Source organism: Orcinus orca, chromosome 15, assembly GCF_937001465.1.
Source record: "Orcinus orca chromosome 15, mOrcOrc1.1, whole genome shotgun sequence".
NCBI lineage: Eukaryota > Metazoa > Chordata > Mammalia > Artiodactyla > Delphinidae > Orcinus > Orcinus orca.
The window spans coordinates 70167700-70194635 of record NC_064573.1 but is presented as its reverse complement, the minus strand read 5'-3'; the positions used below and the strand labels follow the sequence as shown (position 1 = coordinate 70194635).

Below are 26936 nucleotides of genomic sequence, written 5' to 3'. Positions count from 1 at the left end.
CTACTCATTTGTGTCTGGTTTCTTTCATTTGACATCATTTGTGACGTTCATCCACCTTGTCATGGGTGATGGTGGATCACTCCCTCCCTTTGCTGTAGAGTAGTCCATTATGCACAGAGACCGCTCTCTATCCCTTCTACTCTAAAGGAACATTCAGTTGTTTCTCTTTTTCAACTATAAAGAGCAAGCCTGCTGTGAACATCCTCACACGTGTCTTTTGGTGCACAGGTCATACACTTCTGTTAGGAATACACCTAGGGATGGAATGGCTGGGTTTTAAGTTGTTTCTGTGTTCAGTTTTCATAGATGCTGCCCAACAGCTTGCTACCGTGTTTGTGTCGGTTTGCACTTGCACGTGGCCACAGGTGAGCATTCTGCCTGCTCCACGTCCTTACCTGCACTGGGCCTTATCTGCCTTTTTCATTTAGCGATTGTGGTGGGTGTGCACTTGTACAACGTTGTGATTTTAATTTGCACCTCTTCACATGTTTTTGGCTATTTGGTTATCCTCTTTGGCAAAGTGGTCTTTCACGTCTTTTCTGTTGCTTTTCTTGTTAATTTGTAGCAGTTCTTTATATGCCGTGGATATAAGGTCAGTTGCTCAGTGTAAGTAGTACACATGCCTTCCACCCTGTGGCTTGCCTTCTCTGATGCAGTAATTTGAAGTGTTTTCTGAAGACCTGCGTCTCTTCAGACCCACCAGAGGGCGAGGAGGAGGTCAGAGGGCTCCAGGACTCCCAAACCTGCATCCATTACAGTATATGCACTTTTTTGGTTTCATTCTGTTTTTATCGATTCTCAGATGCACATTATTTTCTCCCTTTGTACACCTCTGGACTCAGGATGCATCTTACAATCAATGGCAGCTCAGATTTGGTGAAATGTAGCATGTTGGGGCCCAAGTAAGATTCCTTTCGAAGAAGGGGCTCCATTTCCCTTCCCTTCCCACCACCTCCCACCCACGACCTGGGCAAGGCTACTGTTGATTTGTGTTGCTTGCTTTTGCACTTTAAAGAGTGTCGGAATGATCCAGAAGAGCTGTTAACCCTGTAGCTTCCCTGCTCCCATCTCTCAAGGCTGTGGCCCAGGAGGGAATCTTGGAGGTGGAGGTCCTTCAGTGCTTCTTCCCCAAGCCTTGAGGTGACTCTGATGCGGGAGGGTTGTGCTGTGTTAGAGCAGTGGTGAATGTGTGTCAGAATCCCCGAGAGGACGTGTCAGGATGTAGATCGCTGGATCCCGGCCTTCGAGGTTCTGAGTCGGTGGCTTGGGGTGGCCCTGGAGCTTCTGTGTTTCTAATAAGTTCTCAGGTGATGTTGAACCTGCTGGTCCAGGGATCACACTTTGAGAAACATTAATACGAAGTGTCTCTTCCCACATCTCCTTCCACGCGGTTCTCCTTTTTTGGAAGCGAGTTCCTGTTGACAGTTGGGGAGCAGACACTCCTTCAGGGCTGTGCCTCCTGAAGACCCCCAGCCCCCTTCACAGCGTCTGCACCCCACCCTCGTCTCAGCAGGGGGAAACAGCCGCAGGACCGTGGCTGAAACTGGTGTTGCCTCATCAGTGGGAACTCCCATTTGACGGGGCTTAGTCAAAAGACAACATTATGGCAAAATGATTTGAGTGCTTCATTTGCGAAGGAGCAGAAGAGGAGACGAGGAACCTCTGAGTCGCTGGCTGTAAATCTTCAAGCGTGCAAAATCGGCCTGCATGCCAAGTGGGGTTTTTTATTTTCACAAGGAAGCAGCCAGTCTGGTAGGGAGCCCTTGGCAGGCTGCGGGAGCACGTGGCGGTGCGTGAGAGAGGGGCGGTCTCTCCTCTGTCTGGAATATATCCAGGACCTTATTTACGGCAGAAGACGGAGGCCCATGCGCTCCGATGTCTGGCCTCATTAGCCCAGGAAGTTTCACTTCTGTAAGGAATTGCCGAGAGAATCTCCAGGATGCATGCAGCGGGGACTGGAAACTTAGGGCAGAAGTGCGTTAGCATAGCCCTGAGGGAGGTGGCTGTGATGGCCGTGATGGCCAGCAGCAGCGGACCTCTAGGAGGGGACAGGAAATGACTTGCTGGGGGTCACGGGCCTTGACCTCAACCCAGCTCTCCTGACGCCTGGTTCCGTGCTCTGGCACAGCGCTCTGCCTCGGTGGGGACGGGATGTGGTAGCCCCTCGTCCCCAGGAGAATAAAACAGCCTGGTTTCCTACCTGACTCAAGATGTTAGGGTCTCTCGGGCCTTCACTGTGGGCACATGCTGGGGAGGGCATCCTCCGGGCGGACAGCCAGCTGCAGAGGCTCTGCCGACCCCGGGTGAGCATGTTTAAAGATGGCCTCAGTGGGGTGAGCCAAAGCCCCACAGAGGAGGGCTCGGCTGGAAAGTCCATTCTGTGTGCCTCTGCTTCCCCAGGTGAAAATGGGGCCCGTCATCTCGTCCCTAGCTGCCTTGCAACGCAAATGCAGAAGCGGGGGCTGTACGAGGCGGGGATGATGACCTGCCCTGGTGCTCTGGGACAGGAGCAGAGGGTCCATCAGGACAGCTGACCTTGTGCCCTCATTGCTGCGGGATTATAGGCAAATTCCTCAAGACTCTGAGCCCTTGCGTCACCATGAGTAAGACGGTGACAGTGATATTACGCATTCCTCCGTGTAGGGCTGTGTGAGGAGGTGTCTGTAAAGCAGCCGTCACACTCCCTCTGACGCAGCCCCACTCTGACTAATACACAGTTGATATTTTTTACCTCCCCCCCCAGCAAACTGAGTTCCTCAAAGACAATGATACACCTTAGCTATAATACTGCACTCTCCAAGCATTCAGTGGGCATTGAATGCATGAATGGAGTAGTGCCGAAGTTAGGAATTAAAGTAACATTTAATGAGCAGTGTGTCTGGGCCAGGTGCTGTGATAAATACTTTACCTGCATCGTCTCATTTTACCTTCAAATCACACTGTGAGGGAGGTGTTAGTACCCCGCGTTCTAGATGAGGAAAGTGAAGGTCGTAGAGGGGGAGTGACTTGTCTGACATCACACAGCCCGTGACTAGCAGAGCTGGGATTGGAACCCAGGTCTGTCTGGGATCCAGGAGGAGTATCTACCCAGACTGGGAATGGGCTCCTGGAGGGCTTCTCGGAGGAGGGGTCTTGAAGGCTGAGCAGGCCCAGCCAGGCCGTGGGGTGGGGAGGCATTCCAGGTGGAGGGCAGAGCAAGGGCAGAGACAGAGAGCAGGGACCTGATCTGGCACCTGCAGTCCTGGCGGTGCCTCATGGAGTGTCTCCTGGAGCGAGGGTGATTATGGCATGGGGGTCAGGCCATGAAGCTGGGCCGGGTCACAGGGGCTGTGAGAAGCATGTTAGAGGGTTGAACTCCATCCTGAAGGCCGGGGCCGGACCAAAGAACATTCTCAGGATGGGATGTGTGGGTGACAGCACCTGAGGGGTTATTATCCTTTTGGGGGGTGCTAGGGTTCCTTGAAGACCCTTTCTAAAGCTCGTGAAAGCCCGCAACTGTCCCTTCTGCCCCCAAGGCCAGTCGGTGATGTGTCCATCCCCACACCCCGCTCAGGAGATGCCCCTCCCGCGGCACTCTTAAAGCAGCGGCCCGTCTGCACCAAAATGTGCCCCTTGGTTTGCGCGCATTGATTCGTTCACTCAGCACATGCTCTTTGAGCCCCCAAGAGGCAGTTTGATGGTGTGGTTACAAGTGAAGGCTCAGGAGCCAGGCTGCCGTAATTCATAGCCCAGCTCGGCCCCTGGCTGGCTGGGTGTCCTTGGCCGTCTGCACCCTGGTGCCTCATCTGCAGTCTGGAGCCATCAGTGCCTGCCTGTCTGCGTTGCCGTGAGGGTTCTGTGGGTTAGCCTGTGCTGGGCGCGCCGTCAGCACTGTCTGTGGTGGCGATTGTGACTAAGGTATTACTGTTACTGTCACTATTACTGTTACTTACGAGCAGGTGGCGGCCCCAGCTGGGAAAAGAAATACAGTGGTGCCTGCACTGGTGTCGGCCTGTGTCTCTGGGGCCCCGGAGACTTGTCCTGAGTCGTCCGTGATGCCTGGGGCAGCTTTAGGGGCAGGTACTGTGAGACCTGCTTAATCTCCTTGACCAGCAGACAGCGGCCCCCCGCCCCCCGCCCCCCGCCGCTGGCCTTGCCGTCAGGCTGCCCTTCAGCTGTCGACTCATTTTCTCGCTTCTCTCTCTTTTCTCTCTTCTGATTTTTTTCCATTTTCTGTTTTAGCCACTCAGGTTGATGGGGATGGGGGCTTCCCTTCCACGGGGGGTCCACAAGGCTCCCTTTGGCCATGGCCCCGTGGAGTGGTTGGGGTCCAGGTCTTATCAGGCCGTTGACCTGCACCCGCCGGCTGTTCCACGTCTGCTCCAGGAGGAGGACGATTCCTGCTCTGCTGCCCCCAGGGGCCCAGGGGCAGGGGATTGAGTTGGACAGTGGATGCGGGACAGAGGACCGTCTGGACAGAGGTCCAGCCAGGACCCGGGAGTGAGACCGCCCCGGCGGACTCCCTCTGACACTCATCATCTCTGATTTGAGCACATCGTTGCACCTCTCAGTGCCTGTTTCTCGTCCTGTGCAAAGACCCTCCTCATAAGGCGTCTGTGCCCAGTGCTCAATAAGCTTATGTCTGTCCTCAGTGGTGGATGAGTGAGCTGCTTCTCATTCAAGGGCTTATTATGAACAAATTCTTTCGGTTAAACTGAAAAGTACAGGAGGAGAGGGAAAGGGTGCTGTTTGCTCTCGACGGGAAAGGTGACTTGGGGTCAGAGGGTCCTTGAGTATAAGAGCCCAGGGCAGGGTTGAGGCAAGACACGTGGGCGCCTCACATGTGGTTTTCTTCTCTCCCCAACTCGACAGTGGAGTCTTTGAGGGCAGGGTGCTTGTATCATGAAGGGCAGGTGACAGTGACAGCCCACGGGACCCCACGTGTGCTCGGCACTTAACATCCTTCAAATCCCCATTACCCACTGTTGCCCCAAACCGCGCATGGTGTCAGCGTGCAGGATATATTATTTCTGTTTGTGCAAAATGTACAGCAGATTAATTCATTTCTGTCCCTCCCTCTCTGGCAGGCCCTTGGAGTCGTTGTCCCTAAGTAGAAAGAGGGTTTCTGATGACTTGGCCAAGTGATGGACCCAGGGAGGCTTCCAGAATAATTGCTGGTTAACTGGTCCTGGAGCAATCCGCAGAGGTCCCTTCTGGCTTTGCAGACCAGCCTCTCCCCTCATTAACTTGGCCTTCATTTTGCACTCACCTAATAGCTCTGGGCGTGGTGCCTACCCCTCACCTCACGGACAGAGCCCCCAGACCCCAAAATGTGTGAAGGGAGAGGGCTTTGTGGGGACAGGGGGAGGTCAGGGGCTACTGTCTCTATTAAAAGCGGCTGTCGTTTGCCCAGGTTGAAAGGACTAATTGTTCTTTTGTTTCCAGACTTGGGGTCTGTGGAACTCAGAATTAATGCATTAAATTAATTTTGTGCTCCCTTTGCTCAGGCCCATTAGCACAAATTAAATTTCATACTGATTGGCTAAGGCAGAGGGAACACAGTTGTGTATGGGATCAGGGCTGATCTCGGGGATGCGGGGCCTGTTTAGGGGTGTGATCTGGGGCGCTCCTGGATTGCACTGGCCTGTAGTCGGCACCCCCTGCAAGTAATCATTTTTCCAGCTTGAACGCCTTTGCACATCCACAGGCAGATCTAACCCATCTAAAGCCAGGTGAGGCCAAGGTTAGGAGGCGATCCTAGCTGTTTCTACGGCAGTAATTCTTAAACTTCGTGGTGCTGAAGAGTCACCCTGGAGTGTGTTGAAATTCACATTCCTGGGTCCCACCTCAGAGACTTGGGTTTGGGGGATCTGAGGATCCTGAGATTTGTATTTAAACAACCGTCCAAGGTCATTGCAATGAATACTTTAGAGACGACAGTGTGAGGAATGGCAAAGGAAGCCCCACCCCAAAGGCAGCCAGGAACACGGCCAGAGAGCCCTTTCCCCTTTAACTGGCGTTCAGTACTTGGATGTGAGGGACCTGGGTCCGCTTCCACGCTGTGCTGCTCACTTGTTGTGTGACTTCCGAACACTCCCCTTAAGCCTCGTTTTTTTGGTCTGTTTATTGAAATTGGCATTTTGGCCTGAGCTGTTGCTGGTATGGTCAGCAAGATGGGAGGGAAGCTGATGGGCTGGAGGAGGAAGAAAGGTGGGGGGCATAGAATGGACAGGGCAGCCCCAGCCCAATTTATGGTTTAGACTATTTTAAAAAGATATTTTTGTTTTGTGTTTTTCTGATTACAAAAGCGGTTTAAAAAATCACCAGTACAGAAATGCATCACAAGGGAATTGGAGTCCTCTGTGAGTCCATCGTTCGGGGGTCTGTGGCGGGGAATCCCCATTCACAGTTTGGTAGTGCCTTTTTCTGTGCAAGTACAGACAAAAATGGAAACATGCCAAACGTTCTATTTTTTTTTTTTCCCCTTGGCAGTATGACTTGGGTTTGTTGTTTTTTTTTTTAATGGCAGAACATACAGATCTGCATCCTCCTTCTTCATGGGGCAGCTGAGTGGTTTTTGAGGCCACGTGTGAACTGATAGTGTTGACGGGGCCTGGATTCCACACCAGAAGGGCCACCTCGAGTCTGTGTGAGAGCACCACACAGCCGCTCCTCGGTACCACACACAGGGTCTGACGGGAAACTATGGTGTTTTGACATCTTTATATGCAAGATCTATGGCATAGAATGGGATTGCCAGAGGACAGGAGACATCACCGAATTCAGTGCATTTTGTAGCTCAGGTGACCACAGCCCCAGAGAGGAAGAAACTCGTCCAGGGTCACGCAATATGTTGGTTGTTGTGTCTGAACTTGAACCCTGTACAAGGTTCTTACCTCTATTTTTTTTTCTTTTCGTTCTCTCCCTCTGGACTTGAGCCACTGCCTCACACGAGGGGTAGCCTCAGTTTCATGAGGACTCCTCTTCTGTTCAAGGTCAATTCTGTGCCTCTTGGTCTAAACTGTCCACTTATGTTTCTCTCCTCACTTTCTTCGGCATATCCTTTAACCCAGAAGGCTGTATTTTGGAACAATAAGACCACAGAAGCGCTGACCCGTTTGGTGTTTGTTGTTGGTCGGTTATTTTGGGGGGAAAAAAAAAAGTCAGTGCAAGTGGGAATTCATTTCAAAATAAACATTTTTATTTTTAACTTTAAACGTGTCTACCTCAACTCACTGAGGTAGGATCAAAGCCCTTTGAGGATAAGCATCTGACCCCAGATCCGCTTCTTTTTTGGACCACACCCCTAGCACACAGCTACATGATTTCCAGTTTTGATTTCTTTAAAGCAGAGCAAATGGCAAAGAAATCTGAATGCAAAAGCCTAAATTTTTTACTTCTGGTTTTTTCTTTATAGTTTTTGCACCTACACCTGTTTGACAGAATTTTAAGAAGCAACTCACTTGTATTTGTTACCTCCAAAGCATTCAACCTAGTTTTCATGGAAACTCTTTGCCCGGTCCCATTTTACAGGTTTATGTAATAGCTAATAGGATAGGTAATGGCGGTAAAAGTGTATGAGACATAAGCAGGTTGGGAGCACACACAGTCGATACCGGGTGAGCGTGGCTGTCACCTGGTAGGGGCAGGTGGACCCGGGGAACCGTGCAGGTGTTTCCTGGCTGAGGGCATCCCTGGGGGGTGGGCACCCGTGAGCGTGTCTTACTGAGGGAGCCTGTTGGTTGGCCCAGTGAGATGGCTCCCTGAAGGACGGCTAAGGAGAGTTTCTACCAGAACAAGTGGTTTTTAATTGAATGCTTACTGTGTGCTGGGCCCTGTGCTAAGCTTTACGTGGATCATCTCAATCCTCACGACAATTCTCTCAGTTATCCACCCCCCGCTAAAGCTGAGAGAACTGAGTGTCCGAGAGGCGTCCTGCCTGGTTCAGAGCGTTGAGCCAGGGATTCTAACACACCTGGACCAATAAAATTCCAGCACCCGTGCTCTTAGCCACCTTATGCTGAAGGGTTGCCTTGCGAGAAGACCCAGTGATTAGTCCAAGGGTGGTCCAGTGGAGTGTGTGTGGAGGCGGAAGGGTGTGCAGCGCCCGCAAGTAACCCTGCCTTCACCCTCCCCCTCCCAGATTGCGGAGTTGACCGCAGAGCTGGCCGAGGAGCGCTTCAAAGGGGACGTGGCCTGCCACGTGCTGGAGAGTGAGCGGGCAGAGCGGCTGCGGGCCTCCCGGGAAGTTCAGGAGCTAAAGGCGAGTGGTCGGGAGTGCCGGGGGTGGGAGTGGCTGAGCAGAGTGGCTGGGAGAGGTGGACCTGCCTCCCCGAACCCCGACCGCCCCATGCTCACATCTGGGATGCACAGGCTTACCGACTCCCACACTCGGAGTCCTGGAGGACATTTGAGTCCTCCTAAGTCTTGGCCTTGCAGGTGTCCTGGGTGAAGACTGTGCAGGGGGTAGGTGGCCAGTACTGGTTTGGAGGCACCTTAGATGAGATGGCCTCTGTCTAGCTCCAGTTTGAAACCTTGAGGCCTCTCTTCCAGAGCAAGTATGAGCAAGTCCAGAAGAATTTGGGAGAAGTGGAGAAGCAGTTGGAAGAAGCCCAGCAGAAAATTCGCTTGAATGATTTGGAAAGGAGTCGCACTGGAGGAGGTGAGCCACTGGGACCCATGGGATTAGACGCTGGTGGAAAAGCTGTCCTTTTATTCCACTCATTCACATGTACTGCGATCATGATGCTCTAGGCGCTGCATTAGGGGCTGAGACGTTGGCGGAGAGAAAGGAACAGTCCTTGCCTTCTCAGCCCAGTGGAAGACACAGGCATTAAACAGATAATCCAGCAATATCCCAAGTAATAAATTATCAGTGTGGCAGGTGCTGTTTAGTAATAATGCAAAGAATGATTTAAAAATATACTGGTTCTGGGCTTCCCTGGTGGCGCAGTGGTTGAGAGTCGGCCTGCCGACGCGGGGGACACGGGTTCGTGCCCCGGTCTGGGAGAGGCCACAGCAGTGAGAGGCCTGTGTACCGCAAAAAAAAAAAAAAAAAAAAAAGTGGTTCTATGGATGGGCAGGGTGCCCTTATATTTATATGAGTTTTTAATATAATTTTTGAGGAAGGCAGCTCAGTGGTTAAAGAGTGAAATCTGTAAAATCCCATTTCTGGATTTGACTCTAGACTCCATTGCTTATTAGATGGGTGGCTTTGGGCAAAGACATTATCGGGCCTCGGTTTTCTCATCTTTCAAATGGATGTAGCCATAGATGATTAATGGAAAGTGTTTAGCCACGTGCATGGTACAGAATGCTGAATAGCTGTTAGTTTATCATTATTTCTGATATTACTGATAGCGGGATCATTATCCCTGCTCATCACCTGTGGAGCAGCGACTACTGTCCCCATTTAAAAGTGATGTCAGGCACTTAGCAGTTACTGAATGAATGGAGAGAGGGTGAGAGGACCCCTGAATTGCCCAACGAGAGGTATGTTCGGAGGAGCCAGGGGTTCCTGGTGGTGCCCGCCTTAGACGGTAACCTGGGGACTCGCCTCTCACGGCTGGATGGGCAGGATGACATCTTTGTCACCTCCTCTCCCCAGTCTAAATGAGTCAGCTGAGGAGGATTCCCAGCGTGCCTGTCAGCCTTTATGAAACGTTGATACCATTCCTTCAGTGCCCCCAGAGAATCAATGCCCTAGAAACATCAGGGACACTCAGAGGAGCCAAGGTCGGAGGTGGTGGAGGAGAGGCAGGGCACACTTGCTTCCTGCTCTCCTCTCCTTATCCTCTCCTCCTGGCTGCCCCCAGGGCAGGCGTTTACCAGGGAGGTTAATCCACAGGAGTCTGAGGTTCTCACATACCTGAGACCCCACAAGGCAGGGTCCACGCAGGGAGTGGGGAACGTGTTGGCCCAGAACCGGCACAATTTCCCCAGGAGAACGTCAGCCCCAGTTCCACCCCAACTGTGATTTATGTCTGAATGATACTCCCCAGCCATTTGTTTTCCTGTGCAAAGTTATGGGCGTCGGACGATGGGGGAAATGCGCTTAGCTCATGAGCACATTAGCTGTGCAGGCTTTCAGCTCGGGATGCTTATTCCAGGAAGCTAATCCACAAATCTTTTGTTTTTCATTATGAAAGTAATACCTACTCATTACAGAAAATTTCAAAAATACAGGAAAGTTGAAAGAAGCAATAAAACACTTTAATCACACCACTGCAGTGGCACCACAGCCTCTTCTGTGGATCAAGGTGGAGTTGAAATTACTAAAAATATGTTTTCCCAGTATACATGGTTAAGTATTTAAAGAGAACCTTTTACGGTATGCATCCAGCACTGAGCCAGACCCTGTTGTGTGTCGGTGGGTGGTTTATAGAAGAATTTTAGTTGGGCCCTGCTCTCAAGAAACTTGCAAATGCTCTTCATTTAATAGACACTTTAATTATTGCTCATTGATTTATTTGTTAATTAATTCAACCAATAGTTACTGATTTTATACTCTTGTCAGCCAGTGTGGTAGGCCAGTAGGATGACTCCAGTTGGTGAACTTGTGTTACCATGTGGGGGGGAACGGCTGTGTGGGGGGGACTCTTCTAGAGGGTGTGGAGAAACCCGCAAATGACTAAAACAGCTCCCCTACCCTCAAAAATTATGGACTTTCCTTGGGGGAAAAAAAGGTCTTTGCACACTTGTAGAGAAATTGAACAGTGTAAAACGACCAAGCTTAAAATAGTGAGTGGTCAATAACGTTAGACACCTGGAGGTAGTCAGGGCAGGCTGCCTGGAGGAAGTGGTTTTTAAAGCTTGGACTTAAAGTGGGATTTCCTAATCTGAAGCCTGAGGTCGAGCCTCAGGAATTCCATTAACACTGTGAAATTGTGCACAAAGAGCTAAGACCGTGGGAGAGAACCACCCTCGTTCACTGAGCCTCCCGTCCTGGCCTCTCTGACTCTGTTAAACAGCGGATGAGTGGCAGATGCGCTTTGACTGTGCTCAGATGGAGAACGAGTTCCTCAGGAAGCGTCTCCAGCAGTCCGAGGAGAGGCTGGACTCGGAGCTGGCGTCTAGGAACGAGCTGGAGCAGAAGGTAAGGCGGTGGGGGAGATAGTCTGGGTTGCAAAAGTGGCAGCGATTGGGCAGGGTCTCACCTCCCTCTTCAGGGTGTTGGCTGAACCCAGGAAGGGAGAGAGGACATCACCTGTTCTGTGCTTCTCCACCTCCGCTGATATTACACATGCAGGTCTCTATGGGATATGGGTGATAGTTTCTCTACATGCGAGTGTTCTACACTGTGGACTAAAGAACATGAAAGTGAGCTCGGGATCCCTGAGTTCCAGTTCCCTTTCTGCTCTGACCTTGTGGAAAGCACTTTTACCTTTTGGGTCTCAGGTTTCTCATCTGTAAAATGATTGCAATGTGCTCTTAAAATAGTCAAATGATATCAGCCCCCATTGCCTCTAGCCTAACTTGCCACCTCTATCTCTCGTCTAGATCAGAGCAACAGCCTCCTAACTGGTCTCATTGCTTCCAGCCTCTCCCCTCAACCACACAGCAGCCAAGGGATCTTTCAGCATCTCTTTCAGGTCGTTCTGTTATCGCAAGTTAGACTGACTATCGCTGGGAATTGTTTGCCTGTGTGTTCTGTAAATTTTGATTGTGAGTACATCTTCCACAGGCACCTCTCACACACCAGCCCCACGTGGTCTGCATTGTAGATGTTCCTTTTTTCCCTTCTGACTCTCGTGGTGAGATTTTATGTGTCTTTAGTTTTTTTTTTTTATTGAGTCTATCTTATTTAAAAAATTTTAAAAACCTTTTTATTGATTTTTTTTTCTTTTTATTGATTTTAAATGGAGTCTTATGTTTTTGGATGTGTTCCTCTTAGAAGAAGCACTTTTGCACTTTTTCTTCTGCAGCAGCCCCCGAGGTTATGCTAAATAAATTCTGCATTTCAGATTTTTGCAGCATGTCCAAAGTGTCAGGCTGAGCTTTGAACCCACACGAGGCACAGACCTGGGGTTTTGATTTCTCACGGGAATCCTTTCTCCCTGACTGGGAGCCAGAGTGGCGGCAAGCATTCTTACCACCTTCCAGGCCATGGGTGGAGCTTTCCTTGCCCCCTGTCACATAGGTGCAGCTCTTCAGGGTCCTGGCTTAGTGCAAGGGTTTTCCTTCCAAGCTCCCACCTTCCGTGGCCCCAAGGCCTTGTCTCCTGTCTCCCTCTGGGCGTTTGAACACAGCCTCTATCATTAGGGATATTTCTGGATCTTTCTGCTGCTCTTCTTCTCCCCCACCTTGGCTGCCATAGTGTTAGCATCTGCCATGAGTGTTCTTGTTTTGTGTCCTCTGCATTTCTGACATCCTACAATTTCCCTTTTTTCCTTGAAAGTGCCGCTGGGCATTACAGATATAATGTAACCTTGTCTGGCATATCTAGATGAAAGTAGTTTGGCCTCTGTTTCGCATTGTCTCCAGCCACCGCTAGTCTGCATTCTACCCAGTCTACACCTTAACCTGTGGTGTGCTGATAACCTGTCGCTCTAAAAACAGACCCTGATATGTAATGTTTGCCAGTTGCCGATTTCCGTGGTGTAAATGTTCCCACCATGGCCAATGTCAGGCTACCATTGTGATGTCACTGGATGTGGAACTGGGAAGAGATGTGCAGAATCAGTTTTAAGTTGGTACGAGACAGCTCCGGCACACCACTGAGTCCAACCAACTCAGTTGTTTAAGGCTCACAGGAAAATTGAGAGGAAGGTACAGAGGTTTCCCGTCTACCCCCTATCCCTACACTTGCATAGCCTCCCCCATTATTAACATCCTCCACCAGAGTGGGACCTTTGTTACGATCAATGAACATTCATTGACCCATCACTAAAGGCTGTAGCTTGCTGTAGTTTACACTAGGGTTTACCCTACTGTCATGTATTCTGTGGGTTTGGACAAATGTATCATGACATGTATCCATATTATAGTTTCATACATATAGATTCACTGCCCTAAAAATCCTCTGTGCTCCATCGGTTTACCCTCGCCCCCAACCTCTGGCAAGCACTGATGTTTTTACTGTCCCCATAGCTTCACCTTTTCCAGAATGTCATATAGTTGGAATCATACCATATGGAGCCCTTTGAGATTGGCTTCTTTCACTTAGGAATATGCATTTGAGGTTCCTCCACATCTTTTCATTTGTAGCTTGATAACTCATTTCTCTTTAGCTCTGAATAATATTCCATCATCTGGATGTATCACAGTTCATTTATCAATTCACCTACTGAAGGACATCTCAGTTGCTTCCATGTTTTGTCAGTAAATATCCATGTGCAGGTGTTTATGTGGATGTAAGCTTTCAGTGCTGTTGGGTGAATACCAAAGCACATGGTTTCTGGATCATACGGTAAGAGTATGTTGAGTTTGGTAAGAAACCATCACGCTGTCTTCCCAAGTGGCTGTACCGTTTTGCATTCCCATCAGCAACGTGTAAGAGTTCCTGTTGCTCCACATCCTCGTCAGCATTTGGTGTTGTCAGCGTTCTGTATTCTAGTCATTCTAATAGGTGTGTGGTAGTATCTTGTTTTAATTTCCCTGATGACATAAGGTGTGGAACATATTTTCATATTCTTATTTGCCATCAGTAACCTTCTTGGCGAAGTGTCTGTTAAGGTCTTTGGCCTGTTTTTTATTTGAGTTGTTTGTTTTATAATCATTGGATTTTAAGAGTTCCTTGTATATTTTGGGTAAGTTCTTTATCAGATATGTCTTTTGCAAATATTTTCTTCCTGTCAGTGGTTTTCCATTCTCTTGATAATGTCTTTTGCCGAGCAGAAATTTTTAGTTTTAATAAAGTCCAGCTTATAAATTCTTTCTTTCATGGGTTGTGCCTTTGGTGTCATATCTAAAAAGTCATTTGCCAAATCCAAGGTCATCAAGGTTTTCTCCTATGTTATCTTCCAGGAGCTTTATAGTTTTGCGTTTTACATTTACGTCTGTGATCCATTTTAAGTTCATTTTTGTGTAAAATCTGTGTCTAGATTCATTTTTTTTTGGCACGTGGATGACCACTTGTTTCAGCACCATTTGTCAGAAAGATTGTCTTTGCTTCACTGTATAGCATTTGCCTCTTTGTAAAAGATTGACTGACTGTATTTCTTTGGGTCTTTTTCTGGACTCTCTATTCCGTTCCATTCCCTTTTTTTTCCCCCCTCCTTCCAAAAAGCCTTATGGTTTCTCACCTCTGGGCCTTTGCATATGCTGTTTCCTTTTCCTAGAACACTTTCTTTCCCTACCTAGATATCTCCAACTAACCTTAAGATCTCAGCTTAAATGTCCTTTCCTCCAGAAAGTCTTCCCTGACACACATTGGGTTGGGTGCCCCTGAATTATTTTCCCGATGTAAGCCTCATCATGCCGTGTTGTGATTATCCGCTTACTTCTTGGTGTCCCCATTAGAGGTTAGCACAATAAGAGTTGTCATATTTCCTGTCCTGCTATTTTATGTATATATAGATATATATCTCCTCATTGTGAGAGCAAAGTATCATGGAATCAACTTGCAGAGGTGGGCCAGGATGAGATCACACGGGATTTTATACACAGTGGAAGTGAGGCTCTCTGGAGATGGTTTTAGGGGTCACTTCCAAGCTGGACATTGTATCATGATGCTCAGAAGACATAGGTAACCAGTGAGGGGCAGCCACAGGGGAACAGCCCAGTTCTTTTTATAACAAATTATAAAGTCGGGTCAGCCTCCCCAAGGAAGGAGGGATACTCATGCTACATTAAAAAGTAATAGAAGTGCAACCTTTTTCTGAGCAGCAGAATATATGAAAACATCCCATTTGCCTTCAGATACTGAATTTAGAATTACAGGCTTCATTAACTCAGCGTTTTGCTTATTTAAAGCAATTCTTTAATGAGGCCGTTTCTTCAAAGCGAGTGTGCTGAGTTGCCCTCTCTCCCAGATCTAAACTAGGACATTTGGGAGGGTGTTTCCTGGAGGAGATGCAAGTGCCGTGGCTTTCCTGTTTGTTTCCAGCAGCGCGTGTCCCATGGAAGTCAGCCCATCTCAAGCGCCAGTTACCGCCCTGACCTTTGGAGCCTGTCTCAGGGCTTTCCTGGTCAGATTTTCTCCATGTGCCATTTGGGCTGCTTCATGGCTGATCCGCGTGCGTCTCGCCGGATTATGCCCACTGATGTGGTTATCAATTATGCTTAGTCCTTAAGGGGCTGTCGAGTTGAGGCAGGGCACGTAAAGAATCTGTGGGCACACTGGCAGGAGGATTATTGAGGAAAATTAAAAACCCTAAGAGAGTGATAGACACTCCCGCCCCCCGTTTTATCCCTGAGCAAACTGAAGCTCAGAGAAGTAGCTTCCTCACGGTGACACAGGTGAAAAGTGGTCAGGACGGGGTCGTTCCAGCCCCCGTGCCTATTCTCTTCCCATTACACTCACACTGGAAACAGCAGCTACTTGACCTAGGAAGTAGGGGGCCGTTCGGTGCTGACAGAGGTGGCTGATTCGTTCTGCTCCTCCCACAGCTTGGGGAGCTGCAGAGCGCTTACGAGGGGGCCAGGAGGATGGCCCAGCAGCTGAAGAGGAAGTGCTACCATCTGACCTCCGACCTGCAGGACACCCACTTCCTGCTGGAGAACCAGCAGAGCCGAAACCACGAGCTAGAGAAGAAGCAGAAGAAGTGAGTCACGTTCCACGTCATCACCTGGGTGCTGGGGTCTTCTGGGGTCTCCGGATTCTACCAGACCCATCCACTTCAGTCAGGGCTCTTCATCCATGGAGCCTACCATCCTTGTTCTGCTCTAATTTTCCTCTCTCTCCCCTCACACATTCCTATATGGTTCTCCCAAGAATCTAGCGAGAAATAATTCTTTTCTCTTACTCAGTCTCAGCTCTATTACCAACTGACCATGTGAGCTTGGGGAACTTTCTTGGCCCCTCTGGGCCTCCGCATCCCCACTTATCAAGTGTAGAGTTCATTGTGGAGGCCAAAGACAGCCTGGCCTGGTGGTTAGGGGTGCAAGTGCTGGTTCAAGTCCCAGCTGGGCCTCTTGCTAGTTGTGTGACAAGTTGGACAAGTCATTCAACCCTTCTCAGCCTGATTCTTCCCCTTAGATGGAGCGCCTCCCTTGTGGTGAAGACTAGATGATAACAGTTGGTAGATCCCACAGGACTAGAGTCTGGTTCCTGTTCTCACTGTTGAAAATGGTGAACTTCAGTCAGTGCCCTTTTCATTTGAAGTTTAGACTCTCAGCTCACGCGAGCAGTTCTGGCAGGGACTGGGCTTTGTGCACAAACAAGATGCCAGTCTTGAATCTGCACACTGGTTCCCGTGCTTGCTTTCCTGGTCTAGGTGGGTGGAGCCTAGACCAGGAGCCCAGGTTTACACTCACAGGCCTCCTTACGTGCAACCTCAGCTTCATCCCTGGACTCCTTGGCTGTGTCCAAAGTTCTTCGGCTCACCTGGTGAGGGTAAAGGTGTGCAGGGCTCTTGTTCTGAGCCAGATTATCCCTAATGGAAACTTCCTAGGAGGCAAATAGATGAAATACAGCCTCTTTGAGAAGGTCCAGGATAAAAATACAGAAAAACCTTGCTATGTGTGCCAGGATGTGGTTTTGCCGAGGTTGCCTATTTCCACCAGGTAGCAAGCTGAGTTGTATTTCCATGTGACTGGCACAGGTTTTGAACTCGATCTGCATTAAATATTGTTTCTCTCATTCACCTTTGAGCTTTCCTGAGCTGGCTCCTTCATTTGGGGGGGGAGAAGAAGCTCTTTGGGGTGTTATTAGTGCCCCCCCCAAATGAGAGAAGTTTCTTCTCCTCTTGCTGATAGCTGACTCTGTTTCCTTCTCCACCTTCCCGTGGATGCTCTGGCTAAACCCTGTCCTTGCAGTGGGGAGAATGGCTTAGTCCCACCTTGGTCATTTCCTGGGTGACCTTGTCAAGTGACACTACCTGTCTGGGCCGGACAGTGACTGATGTTTCAGAGCCGTCCTTGGACTTAAGCAGGCCACCTGGTGCTGAAGAGTGGCTCTGACAGACCCCCATCTGTAAATTGAGAAGTGAGACTCCATCACCCCTCAGGTTTCTGCCAGCTGTGACAATTCTGGCCCTTATCTCTGGGTTCCACTTCTGAGAGGCCTTATTGAGGGGGTTTCAGATTTCTGATGGGTGGCAGGGGCCAGGGTTCTGCCCTTGGAGTTTATGCAGCCAGAAAATTCCATCTCTCTGGTCTTCCCTGTGATCGACCCCCTTGGACAGAATCCTTCATTCCAGGTCCTCAAGAACCTCCCATGATGGCCACCGGGAAAGTCGCCATTTCATCATACTTACATTTCTTCTTCTTAAGACTTACCTGCCCTGTCATGCTCTGTACTCCGTTACCATATCTCAGCAGAAGTTAATTTATGTTTTGATGCTCATTGCAAATAGCAGCCATTACCTTTCTAGGTGGGCTGGCATTTTGGCAGGGAGCCCATAAGGGAGTAGAGGTCTCTGTCTAGCGGTGGAGCTTCAGGCAGAATGCCTATAGTGAGGGAGAGATCTAGAAGTTAGTGTTACTCTCTCACACCTCTTTAAGCTTGATCGAAGTGTAGATGCAGCTGCCTCCTCAGTTTGCTGGGCTCTGGAGGGAGTGATGTCTCCGTGCTGATAGAGTTCCCTGCCCCACCTTGGCTTCTAAGTTCAGAGTGGCCCAGAACGGCTCCATTTGAGTTTGGCTTCTTGTTGCCATGGTTACTCATGGGTCACAGAGCTCAGTTCCGAGGGCTGATGGAGCTCCCAGCTGCTTCCACAGGGAAAAGGCCTGTGCTGGAGCCACGGGAGGTTGGACCCCCAGCCCGCTCCTAGTGGGGTGAAGGGTGTGAGTCCCTCTGGCCTCAGGCAGTTCGTCGGTCAGTGCGTTCCAAAAGTTAGGGTCTGTTGGAGGCATTCTTTGGCATCAGGTGGCCCAGTAAGGACTCCTTTAAGACATCCATCACTGTCTGGCCCCCAGTGTCTTTCCTTCCCTGTTCCAGGGCGTGAACAGGTAGATGGGGGACCAGCTACATCAGCAGAGAAGCTGGCTCAAACCCACTTTGGGATTTTGGCTGAATCGCTCACCTCTCTGAACTTCAGCTTTCTCTTGTATGAAATGGTTATAATGTGTTTCTTACTGAATTGCTATAAGGACCCCATGGATCCCAGCTCAGAGCCTGGCACTTTGGGACTGCTGGACCATTATCATCATCACAGTGTGGCCATTTCAGAGGCAGCCAATAGTGCCTCTTGAATGATGTCACCAACAGCCAATCAGAAAGCCTCTGGGCCCTTCCAACAGTAGGCCCCCCTCATATGACCTATAGTTGGCTCTTTCAGGAGTCTTGAGGCTTTGAATGATCATCCAAGGGGCATTGGATAATCTTGTAACAAGGGAGATCTTCTTCTCACCAAGGCCAAAATCCCATGCCCAGTTCAGCCATTCTGGCCACACCCAGTTCCCTGGAGCACGTGGCCTTTCTGTGTGGGCTGAGGGCAAGTGACCAAAGTCACATCTTATTGAGGCTTATCAGAACCTCTGCCAGTTTCCTTGCCTGTGATAGGGACAGAGGCTGATGAGTGGAATGATGTCCAGTCCAGGAAGCGCTTCCCACCTAGTGGTCACCATCGTGGAGGGGCAGGTGCACTCCAAAGTAGGTACTTCCTGATTCCCCAACGGCCCCCATAGGACTGTCCAGTCTCTGTGTTTTCTGCTTAGGAACCCAATGAAGACAAGATGGAACGTATAACTGTCCAGCGTTCTATCAGTAATAACCGTGCTCTAATATGGCTAATGAGTGCACGAGCCCCACAGTATCATGCACAACATGAAATGTTGAATATCCCTTGTTTGTGCTGATAAATACATTCATGTACCAGTCAATGGATATTAGATGCCAAACCTGGGCCTTGTAGAATTAAAGGTCCTTGGCGTATGTCAGCAAACCTGATAGGTTAGTTTTTTCTATATGTCTATATGTTTTTTGTTCTTATTCTCTATTTGTATAGTTTTATTCTATTTTTATTTTTGTGTATATGTTTTTATCACATTTTAAATAAGTGTCCGGTATTTTTGTGGAAACTATAAACCCTCAGCGTTGCCCTCTGGTGTTCAGGATTCCTACCCCGCATCCACAAACCCTCCATCATTTAATTCTCTTTCTCTCCCTAGCGGTTCTCAGCAAGCTAACTGCCTCCCTCCAGCACCCGCCTTCCCTCCCCCACCCCCAGCCCAGGCACACCGGCCTCGGGGCCGTGACCTGCGTTCTGCTCTGACAGGTTTGACACGCAGCTGGCCCAGGCCCTGGGAGAGTCCGTGTTTGAGAAGGGCCTCCGAGAGAAAGTGGCCCAGGAGAACACCAGCGTCCGGTGCGAGCTGGGCAAGCTTCAGCAGCAGCTGAAGGTGAGGGGCGGGGGCACAGCGCCCCCTGGCCCTTGGTTGCTGGGTCTCAGGAAACCCCTCCCTCGCGCGCCTGCGGCAGATGGTGCGGGGCGAGAGCTCTTGCGTGTGGCCGTCCTGGTCGGCCAGTGCCGGCGGCGTCACGGAGCCCAGCGCGCCTGAATCAGCAAAGCGTGGGTGGCAGGTGATGGATAAGCAGGCCTCCCTAGCTCCACGTCCCTCGGGATCTTGCTCCAGTCACCTGCCTGCCTTCCGAGCCGCCCACCTGGGAGTGGGCAGAGGCTTGCTCAGGATGAGTTAGCTCTAGACCCAGCTAGGGGCAGCGCCCTGTCCCCTGCAGGTGCCAGTGCAGAGGGATTTGATTAAAATATGACACAGGCACCTCCCTCAGCTGCTCCTCAAGGCCTGCTGTGGCTCCCTGTTACTCTGGGAGAACCTCTGCCCCTCTTAGCCTGGCGGGCAGCTCCTTCACGATGGAGCCCGAACTTCTTTCACCCTGGAGCTGACTTTCTAACCTGGAAGAGCCATGCCTGGCCACTTGGCTTCCCTACTCCAACATCTCAGGCCCACCCTTGGCAGGTACACAGCTTTCAAATGGGGCAAACACCTCCTGTTTGTGCTTTGAGGTCTAGCTCTAGGGGCAAGGGCGTTGCTTCCCACAAACTCCCCACCCCAGCCTGTCCGAGCTGTCCCAGGGAGGGGCCCTTGGTGTCCCACAGGGGGCGCGGTGGGGGGCCGCGAGATCCAGGTGGAGATGGCAGTGGAGATGACATGCACTGAACAGTGGAAAGCGCCCTCCCGCAGGTTGTAGAGGTGTCCCAGGGGGAGCAGGAGTATGGTCACGTGACTTCGGATCTCTGCCCACCTTGTCTCTGTAGGGAAAGGAGCAAGAAACCTTGCAGCTGAAGCAGGAGGTGGAGATGCTGCAGGCCCAGAAGCAGGAGCTGCTGGGGTCACCCTCTCTGGCGGAGAATTGCATTGCGGGCTTGAAGGAGAGGCTCTGGAAGCTGGAATCCAGCGCCCTCGAGCAAGAGAAAATCCACACCCAGCAGGAAAACACCATCAAGCAGCTGGAGCAGGTAGGAAGGTCCTGTCCAGGGCGATGCCCTGCCCCATGCTGACTCCAGTGCAGAAGGCTGTTGTCACAATACGACATAAGCGCCTCACTCAACTGCTCGTCATCCTTCTGTGGCTCCCTAGTACCCCAGAGCACCTCAACCCCCTAGGTCTGACGTTCAGACCTTTCATGATGTAGCCCCCCTCCTACCATCCTGCAAGCGTCAGTGTCAGCTCCTCCGAGAAGCTTGCCCTGGTCTCCTTCTTGCAAACAACCCCACCTCCACGCCGCTCCTTAGCCATTTGGTTCTCCTTCATAGCACCTGCCATCATATGCCATAGTGCTTTAAAAAGTGTGCTCAGTGCTTCTCTCCCCCATTAGGATATAAGTTTCAGGGAAACAGGAGGACGTTTTGGTTGATCTTGCTTATCAGGGCATCCCCAGAGCCTGGAATGAGGCCGGTGCATAGTTGGTACTCATTAAATAACTGTTGACCCAATATCTGGTGTTTATTGAGCGCTGTCTGTGTACCAGACTCAGCCCTAAGCTCTCCTCACATCTCACCTCATCAATCTCCACAAGAAATTTATATGCTGAGATATTAGTATTATCCCCACTTTATGGATGTGGAAACTGAGGCTCAGGGACGGGATTTGGAGCCTGCGCCATCTGACTCCACAGCACCTCGGCTACCTGTGCTGTGCACAGCCTCCAGGGAGATGGGAGCCCTGATCTTTGGAAAATGCACAATAACTGAGGGGAATAAGGCAGGAATCCAATACTCTTGTACCAGCCCCCTCAACGAAGCACCTGAGGAATATTTTGTCTGCTTGTTTGTTTATATGCCCAACTCATTCCCCAAAGAATTCAAGGCAGCTTATAAGATGTATGCATAATAAAATAGAAAAATAAATAAAACAAGCCAAACCAGAAAAACACAAATTAAAACCGGTGCTAAGGAACGGTGGGGTGGTGAATTAATAAGCAGACACGCAGAACATACGATCTTACACACTTAATAGGTTTAGCTCTAAAATTCCTGGTGGCCAGAGAGAAAAAGGAAATGTGAGTTCCATGCTTTTTTTATCATCCCCAAGATAAAAACAGGCTAGGCTCTCAAGGGGAAGCAAGGCTTTTCTTGATGCTTAGTTCTAAAAAAATTTCTCATGTGAGATTTCATAAGGGGTAATTATGTTGAAATGGTTTTAAGGTTGGAACTCCTTTTTCAAGAACATCTGACCAGGCAGCATGAATACGTAAAAGCAAATAAACTGAGCTGCTCTGGTGAAGTGGGGTGAGGGAGTGGGGGCGGTCGGGGGGAGGCTGGGGTGCTGGCCCTTGCTTCTCACTTGTCCCCCCTCCATTGGGATGGAGTCTGCTGAGCATTGAGACATGGATGTGGCAGGCGTGGAGGGACAGTCTGGAGTGGTTCAGAAAACAGCATCTTTACTCAGTCAAACCCATATTTATTAAGCACCTACTGTGTGCCAGGCACAGGGTGGTTGCTAGGGACGCAGCTGTAAGCAAGACGAATGTGGTCTCCGCTCTGCTGAAGGTTATAGTTATGCTGAGTGTTATGGGAAGGTTTAACTTGCAGAATCTGGTTTGGGGAGCAGGTTTGGAACAGTCAGGGAAGACTTCCTGGAGGAAGTGATATTTACTGAAGCTGAAAGCTGAAGGATGAGTCTGAGTTGGCTGACGAGGAGAGTTCCAGGCAGGGGGAACAGCCACTGCAAAGGCCTGGAGGCAGGGGAGTCACGTGGCATTTAAGGAACTGCAAGATGATCACATGCAGATGGGGTCTGTGTGATGTTAGGCGAGCCCCCTGTTTTCTCTAGATTTTAGTCTCGTCATCTGTACAATGAAGTCGGAGCCTTGTCAACCCCCTAGCCTCCCCCCAACCCCAGCTGTGAATCTGTGAAGGTGCGTGAAGGAGGTGGGATATCTGTGCAGGTTGTTCTGGGACGTAGAGGGTGGAACAGCGTCACAAAGCAACCCAGAGTCAAGAGTAGAGTGAGCACTTTGGAAAGTTGTGTTACCTCTTGAAAATGCCACCAGGGGACCACTCGGTGCTCGGAAGCAGAAATGTGCTACGGTGACCTCAGGGACCCGAGGCTGAATGCAGCTTCCCAGTACCCCCCGTCAGCTTACACAGGAGGCGAAGCTGACTCAACCCTTTCATCCATCTTCAGCTTCACCCATCACCTCACACTGCACTGGGCTATTGTAGACATCCAGGAGATATTTATTGATTACAACATAGCACTTTTTCCAGGAAATTTTATGTTAACTCATATAAGCTTGACATAAATGGTATTGCAGATGTCAGGAGTGTCCAAGAGGCTAGGAAAAAAATGAAAAAGAAATATTGTGTTTACTTGCTTTAAATGCTCCTCATTTTGGATTACCTTCCCATGACCGCTGTCATTTTAAAGGAGGCAGGGAAGGAAGTTGGCATTTAAAGCGAGCCTGCTTTCTGCCGGGAACTACAGTAGGGGCTCTGATGCACACCATTCTTCTTCCTCTTCGCCACAGTCCTATGTAGTAGAGAATATCAGTGTTGGGAAAGACCACAGTTGTCTTTTCTCGACTGCATGTCCATGTTAGAGAGGCAGCAATTGTAGCCTCATGAAAGCTTGCTGTGAGATGCCAGGGCAGAGTAGCAAATGGTCAGGACGTTGTAGTTTCTACAGTCTGACCCTCTGCACTGGTGGGTTCCATGCTGCTCCATGACCAACAGCATTGAAGAGGGTAGATCAATGAAAGCTTAACAGTATAGGTTCCTGAGGCCCGTATCCTGGAGATCCTGACCCAATAGGTCTAGAGTGAAGCCCTGGAATTGACATTTTTTTTAAAAAAAGCACCAGGTAATTCTAATATGCCACAAAACTTGACACGCAAGAGCTTGGATCAGTCTCTGAATTACGCAAATCAAGAAAGTAAACTCTTGAACTAGAATTGGGTCCCATGCCTTCTGCGTCCAGTTCTAGAGCCTTTATGTAAGGTGGCACGGCTTAAACATCACACGCAGCTCTTTTCCTGCCCTGAGCAGGTGGTGGAGGCTCTCACTGAAAAGCCTCATCTCCTTAATGGGAACACAGCTCTTGGTTATGTCAGGCTTCCGGGAAGGGAGGGGCCAATCCTTACTCTGTTTTCAAAGTAATGGGGAAAGAAAACGTAATCTTTTTGTGCCAGGCGTTGCGCTACGTGCTTTATATATCATCTCATCTAACTATCACAAATGTATCTTAAGAAGGCTGTTTTCCACAGAGCAAGGTAACTAATCAGAGGCAAAGTGAATTGTCAAGGTAGCATCTTGGGCAAGTCATCTCCCTCTCCAGGGTTTCCTGTCTTCATAAGTAAACTTTTATTCTACCATCCATTCACCCACCTATCCGCCCATCTAGAAGAACTTCCCTGATGCCTGCTCCAGGGATGACAAATTTGTTTCATCCTGAGAGTGTTGAGAAGGATTCCAAAATGATATCTAAACGCAGTGGCAAAGAGTATGATTGATTAGTGATGTTATGACCACAGAAGGGATAGAGGCAGTGTTTGGGCTATTTATCTACCATTTCTGACCTCCCTGGGTGCCTGGGGCGGGGTGGGGAGGATAACCTGACTCTCATCCATGCAGTCCCCAAATGAAAAATGCAGCTGAAATGCTAAGGACGACATGGATGGTGTGGGCCACCCTCACGCGCTGTCCTTGCCGCCCCCAGCTCCACCAGCGGTTTGAGCTGGAGATTGAGCGGATGAAGCAGATGCACCAGAAGGACCGAGAGGACACGGAGGAGGAGATGGAGGACATCCGCCAGTCCTGCCAGAAGCGGGTATGGGAGCCACGAGCACAGCTGTGTCCTGGGGTCCCGGCAGGGTCAGCCTGGGTGCCTCATCCTTAGAGTGGGGGGAATCCCAGGGCCTGGGGACAGTCCCTTCAACCACCTGAGACCTTAGCTTCCCCAGAGCTTTCAAGGGTGCTGGAGCAGACGTACCTGTCCTAACTACGATCCTCTGAAACTGTCTAGCATAATCACCCCAAGATTTCTCCCAAGAGCCCACAGTGCCATGTGACTGATGCTTTGGGTGAGGATTTATATGTTTCAAGAAAGGGACCAGTCCCTTCTGGCTATTTGCCTTGCAAATCATTTCTTACATTTTATCCAGGCTCTTTGCAGACGTTTCAGACAGTGTGTAAGAAGGCAGTAAACCCTTGAAATCTTACCACCAAGGCACCATCATTATTACTATTTTTAAATGTTCTTTCCTCTCTCTCTTTCATTGTACCCACACATGCATATTTGTAGAGAGATCGTTTTACCTAAATGGGGTCATGCTGCTGTTTTCACTCGAAGTTTGTCCTGGGCCTCCTCTCATGTCAGTAAATGCAGGTCTAATGTACATGTTTAATGGCTTATAAAAGTATTCCACCTTCGGCGTGTGCTCTCATTAATTCTCTTGTCATTGGACGTTTAGGGTTTTCTGTTTTTATGGCCAGTGCTGAGACAGACCTCCTTACAGATGCGTTCCCTGATGTGAGTGTGAGATGAATCTTTAGAATGGAACTGCTGAGAAGCTTTGGGTTAAACCTCATTTAACAGGTTTTGTCTGGGTAGGGTTTCTGTGGGCCTTTCATAGCCTTGGGTACATTGTGAATCTCCAAGAAGGGGCCGAGTAGCATTTCCCAAGGTTGACTCCGATTATTAGTTCCCTAAGCAGAGTCTCTACAGAGACCTCCAAACTGCAGGGCCTGAGAGCATGGGTGCTGGAACTCATAGACTCTTGGTTTGAATCTTTGCCCTTCCAGCTTAACACCTGTGTGATTTTGGGAAAGTGATTTTAAACCCTCAGCTCCAACTAAACTACACTCCATTCTCTGTATCCACCGCTGGTCACTCAGAGCCAGTTTATAAGACACACAAAAAGCCAATGTTGCTACTTTATTTGGAGTCACAGCGGCTTGGATCAAGTCCCGACTCCATCAGCTATCAGCTGTGGGGCGTTGGAGAAATCCCCTAACCTTGCTAATAAGCCTCACTTCTCTCATCCGTGAAATAGGATAATGATGGCCCCCTGCAGGGTAACAGGGAAGATTCAAGGAGATCACAGGTGTGGAACTATTGAACAGAGTTTTGTAATGTAACCCTTGATGGCTGGAAACTTAACGAGCAATACCGGTGTGTGTGTGGATTTTCAGGTAGCTGATCCTTCCAGAGGAACCAGGGAACAAACCTGGTGGTTGCCTTGCTCTTGGGTGTGACTAATCCATCCAAGAGAAGGAGGGTTCAGGGACTTGGTGCTCTGCAGATCCCCCCAAGAGCATCATCCTGGGCGGGGCTGGAGGAGGCCTCAGTGGTGTCAGGACCTCGGCGGAGACGGGACTCTAGTGAGGAAGTCCTGGGCAGATGGGGTGTCCTCGGCACCCTGTCATCGCCCCGGGGGGGGAGGGGAGTAAGTAAGAACTGAGCCCCTCTCCACTCCCAGTGCTTGGTGCTGCTGCATCTGCTGCCCTTCCTGCTCCTCAAGTACTCCTTCTGGGGCCCCTCTGGGGGTTTACATGGATCATCCCAAGGGGCCAAGTGCATTCCCCCCAGAACTCCCCAGAGTTGGAAAAGAAGAGTCATAGATTTTAGGTTCAGCCAGACCTGTGTGCCCTTGAGTAAGTCTTGTAACTTCCCTAAGACTCAGTTTTCTCATCTACAAAATGGGAGCAATAAGAGAAAATGTTCTACCTTACCTACGCTGTTGTGAGAATAAGATGAAAGAATGGCAGATGCCTTATAAACTGTAAAGTGCTGGGAGTTATCATTGAGGGGCGAATTTCTGCTTATTTTCCATTATTGCATATTTGGGAGAAATGAATGAGATTCTTTGAATACCCAGTGGGCACCATGTTTCAGGCTTTGTTCTTTATGTCTGTCAGCTTATTTAATTCTCATAAGCACTCTGTAAGGTTTATAGTCCTGGTTCTACAGATGAGGAAACTAGAGTCCCAAAGGTGAAGGGTCTTCCCCAGGGTTACCTCACTGGGAAGTAAACGAGCTCGGACTTGAGCTTAGGTCTGTCTGACTCCAAAGCCCCATCTCTTAACCAAAATAACTAGATTTTAAAAGTGTTTTTTTAGGGGCTTCCCTGGTGGCGCAGTGGTTGAGAGCCCGCCTGCCGATGCAGGGGACACGGGTTCGTGCCCCGGTCCGGGAGGATCCCACATGCTACGGAGCGGCTGGGCCCGTGAGCCACGGCTGCTGAGCCTGCGCGTCCGGAGCCTGTGCTCCACAACGGGAGAGGCCACAGCAGTGAGAGGCCCGCGTACCGCAAAAGAAAAAAAAAAGTTTTTTAATTTTGCAAATGTTTGGACTATGGAAGGCCATTTAGAAAGCACTTGATAGAAGTCAGCCTTGGGCAGTGCTGCATCCTTTAGCACTTCCTGCACATAAACTCACCAAAGGCTCTGATAAGT

General features: G+C 49.8%; 1 protein-coding gene across 1 annotated transcript in view; it reads left to right on the top strand.

Moving 5' to 3' along the window:
- Positions 1-26936, top strand: part of MYO18B (myosin XVIIIB) — a 235423-nt gene that overhangs the window by 112973 nt on the left and 95514 nt on the right. The window contains exons 26-32 of the mRNA XM_049697804.1: positions 8123-8242; positions 8533-8641; positions 10950-11074; positions 15529-15683; positions 19299-19422; positions 20298-20498; positions 24199-24309. Coding sequence (XP_049553761.1) covers positions 8123-8242; positions 8533-8641; positions 10950-11074; positions 15529-15683; positions 19299-19422; positions 20298-20498; positions 24199-24309 — 945 coding nt within the window. The remainder of the gene's footprint in view (positions 1-8122; positions 8243-8532; positions 8642-10949; positions 11075-15528; positions 15684-19298; positions 19423-20297; positions 20499-24198; positions 24310-26936) is intronic.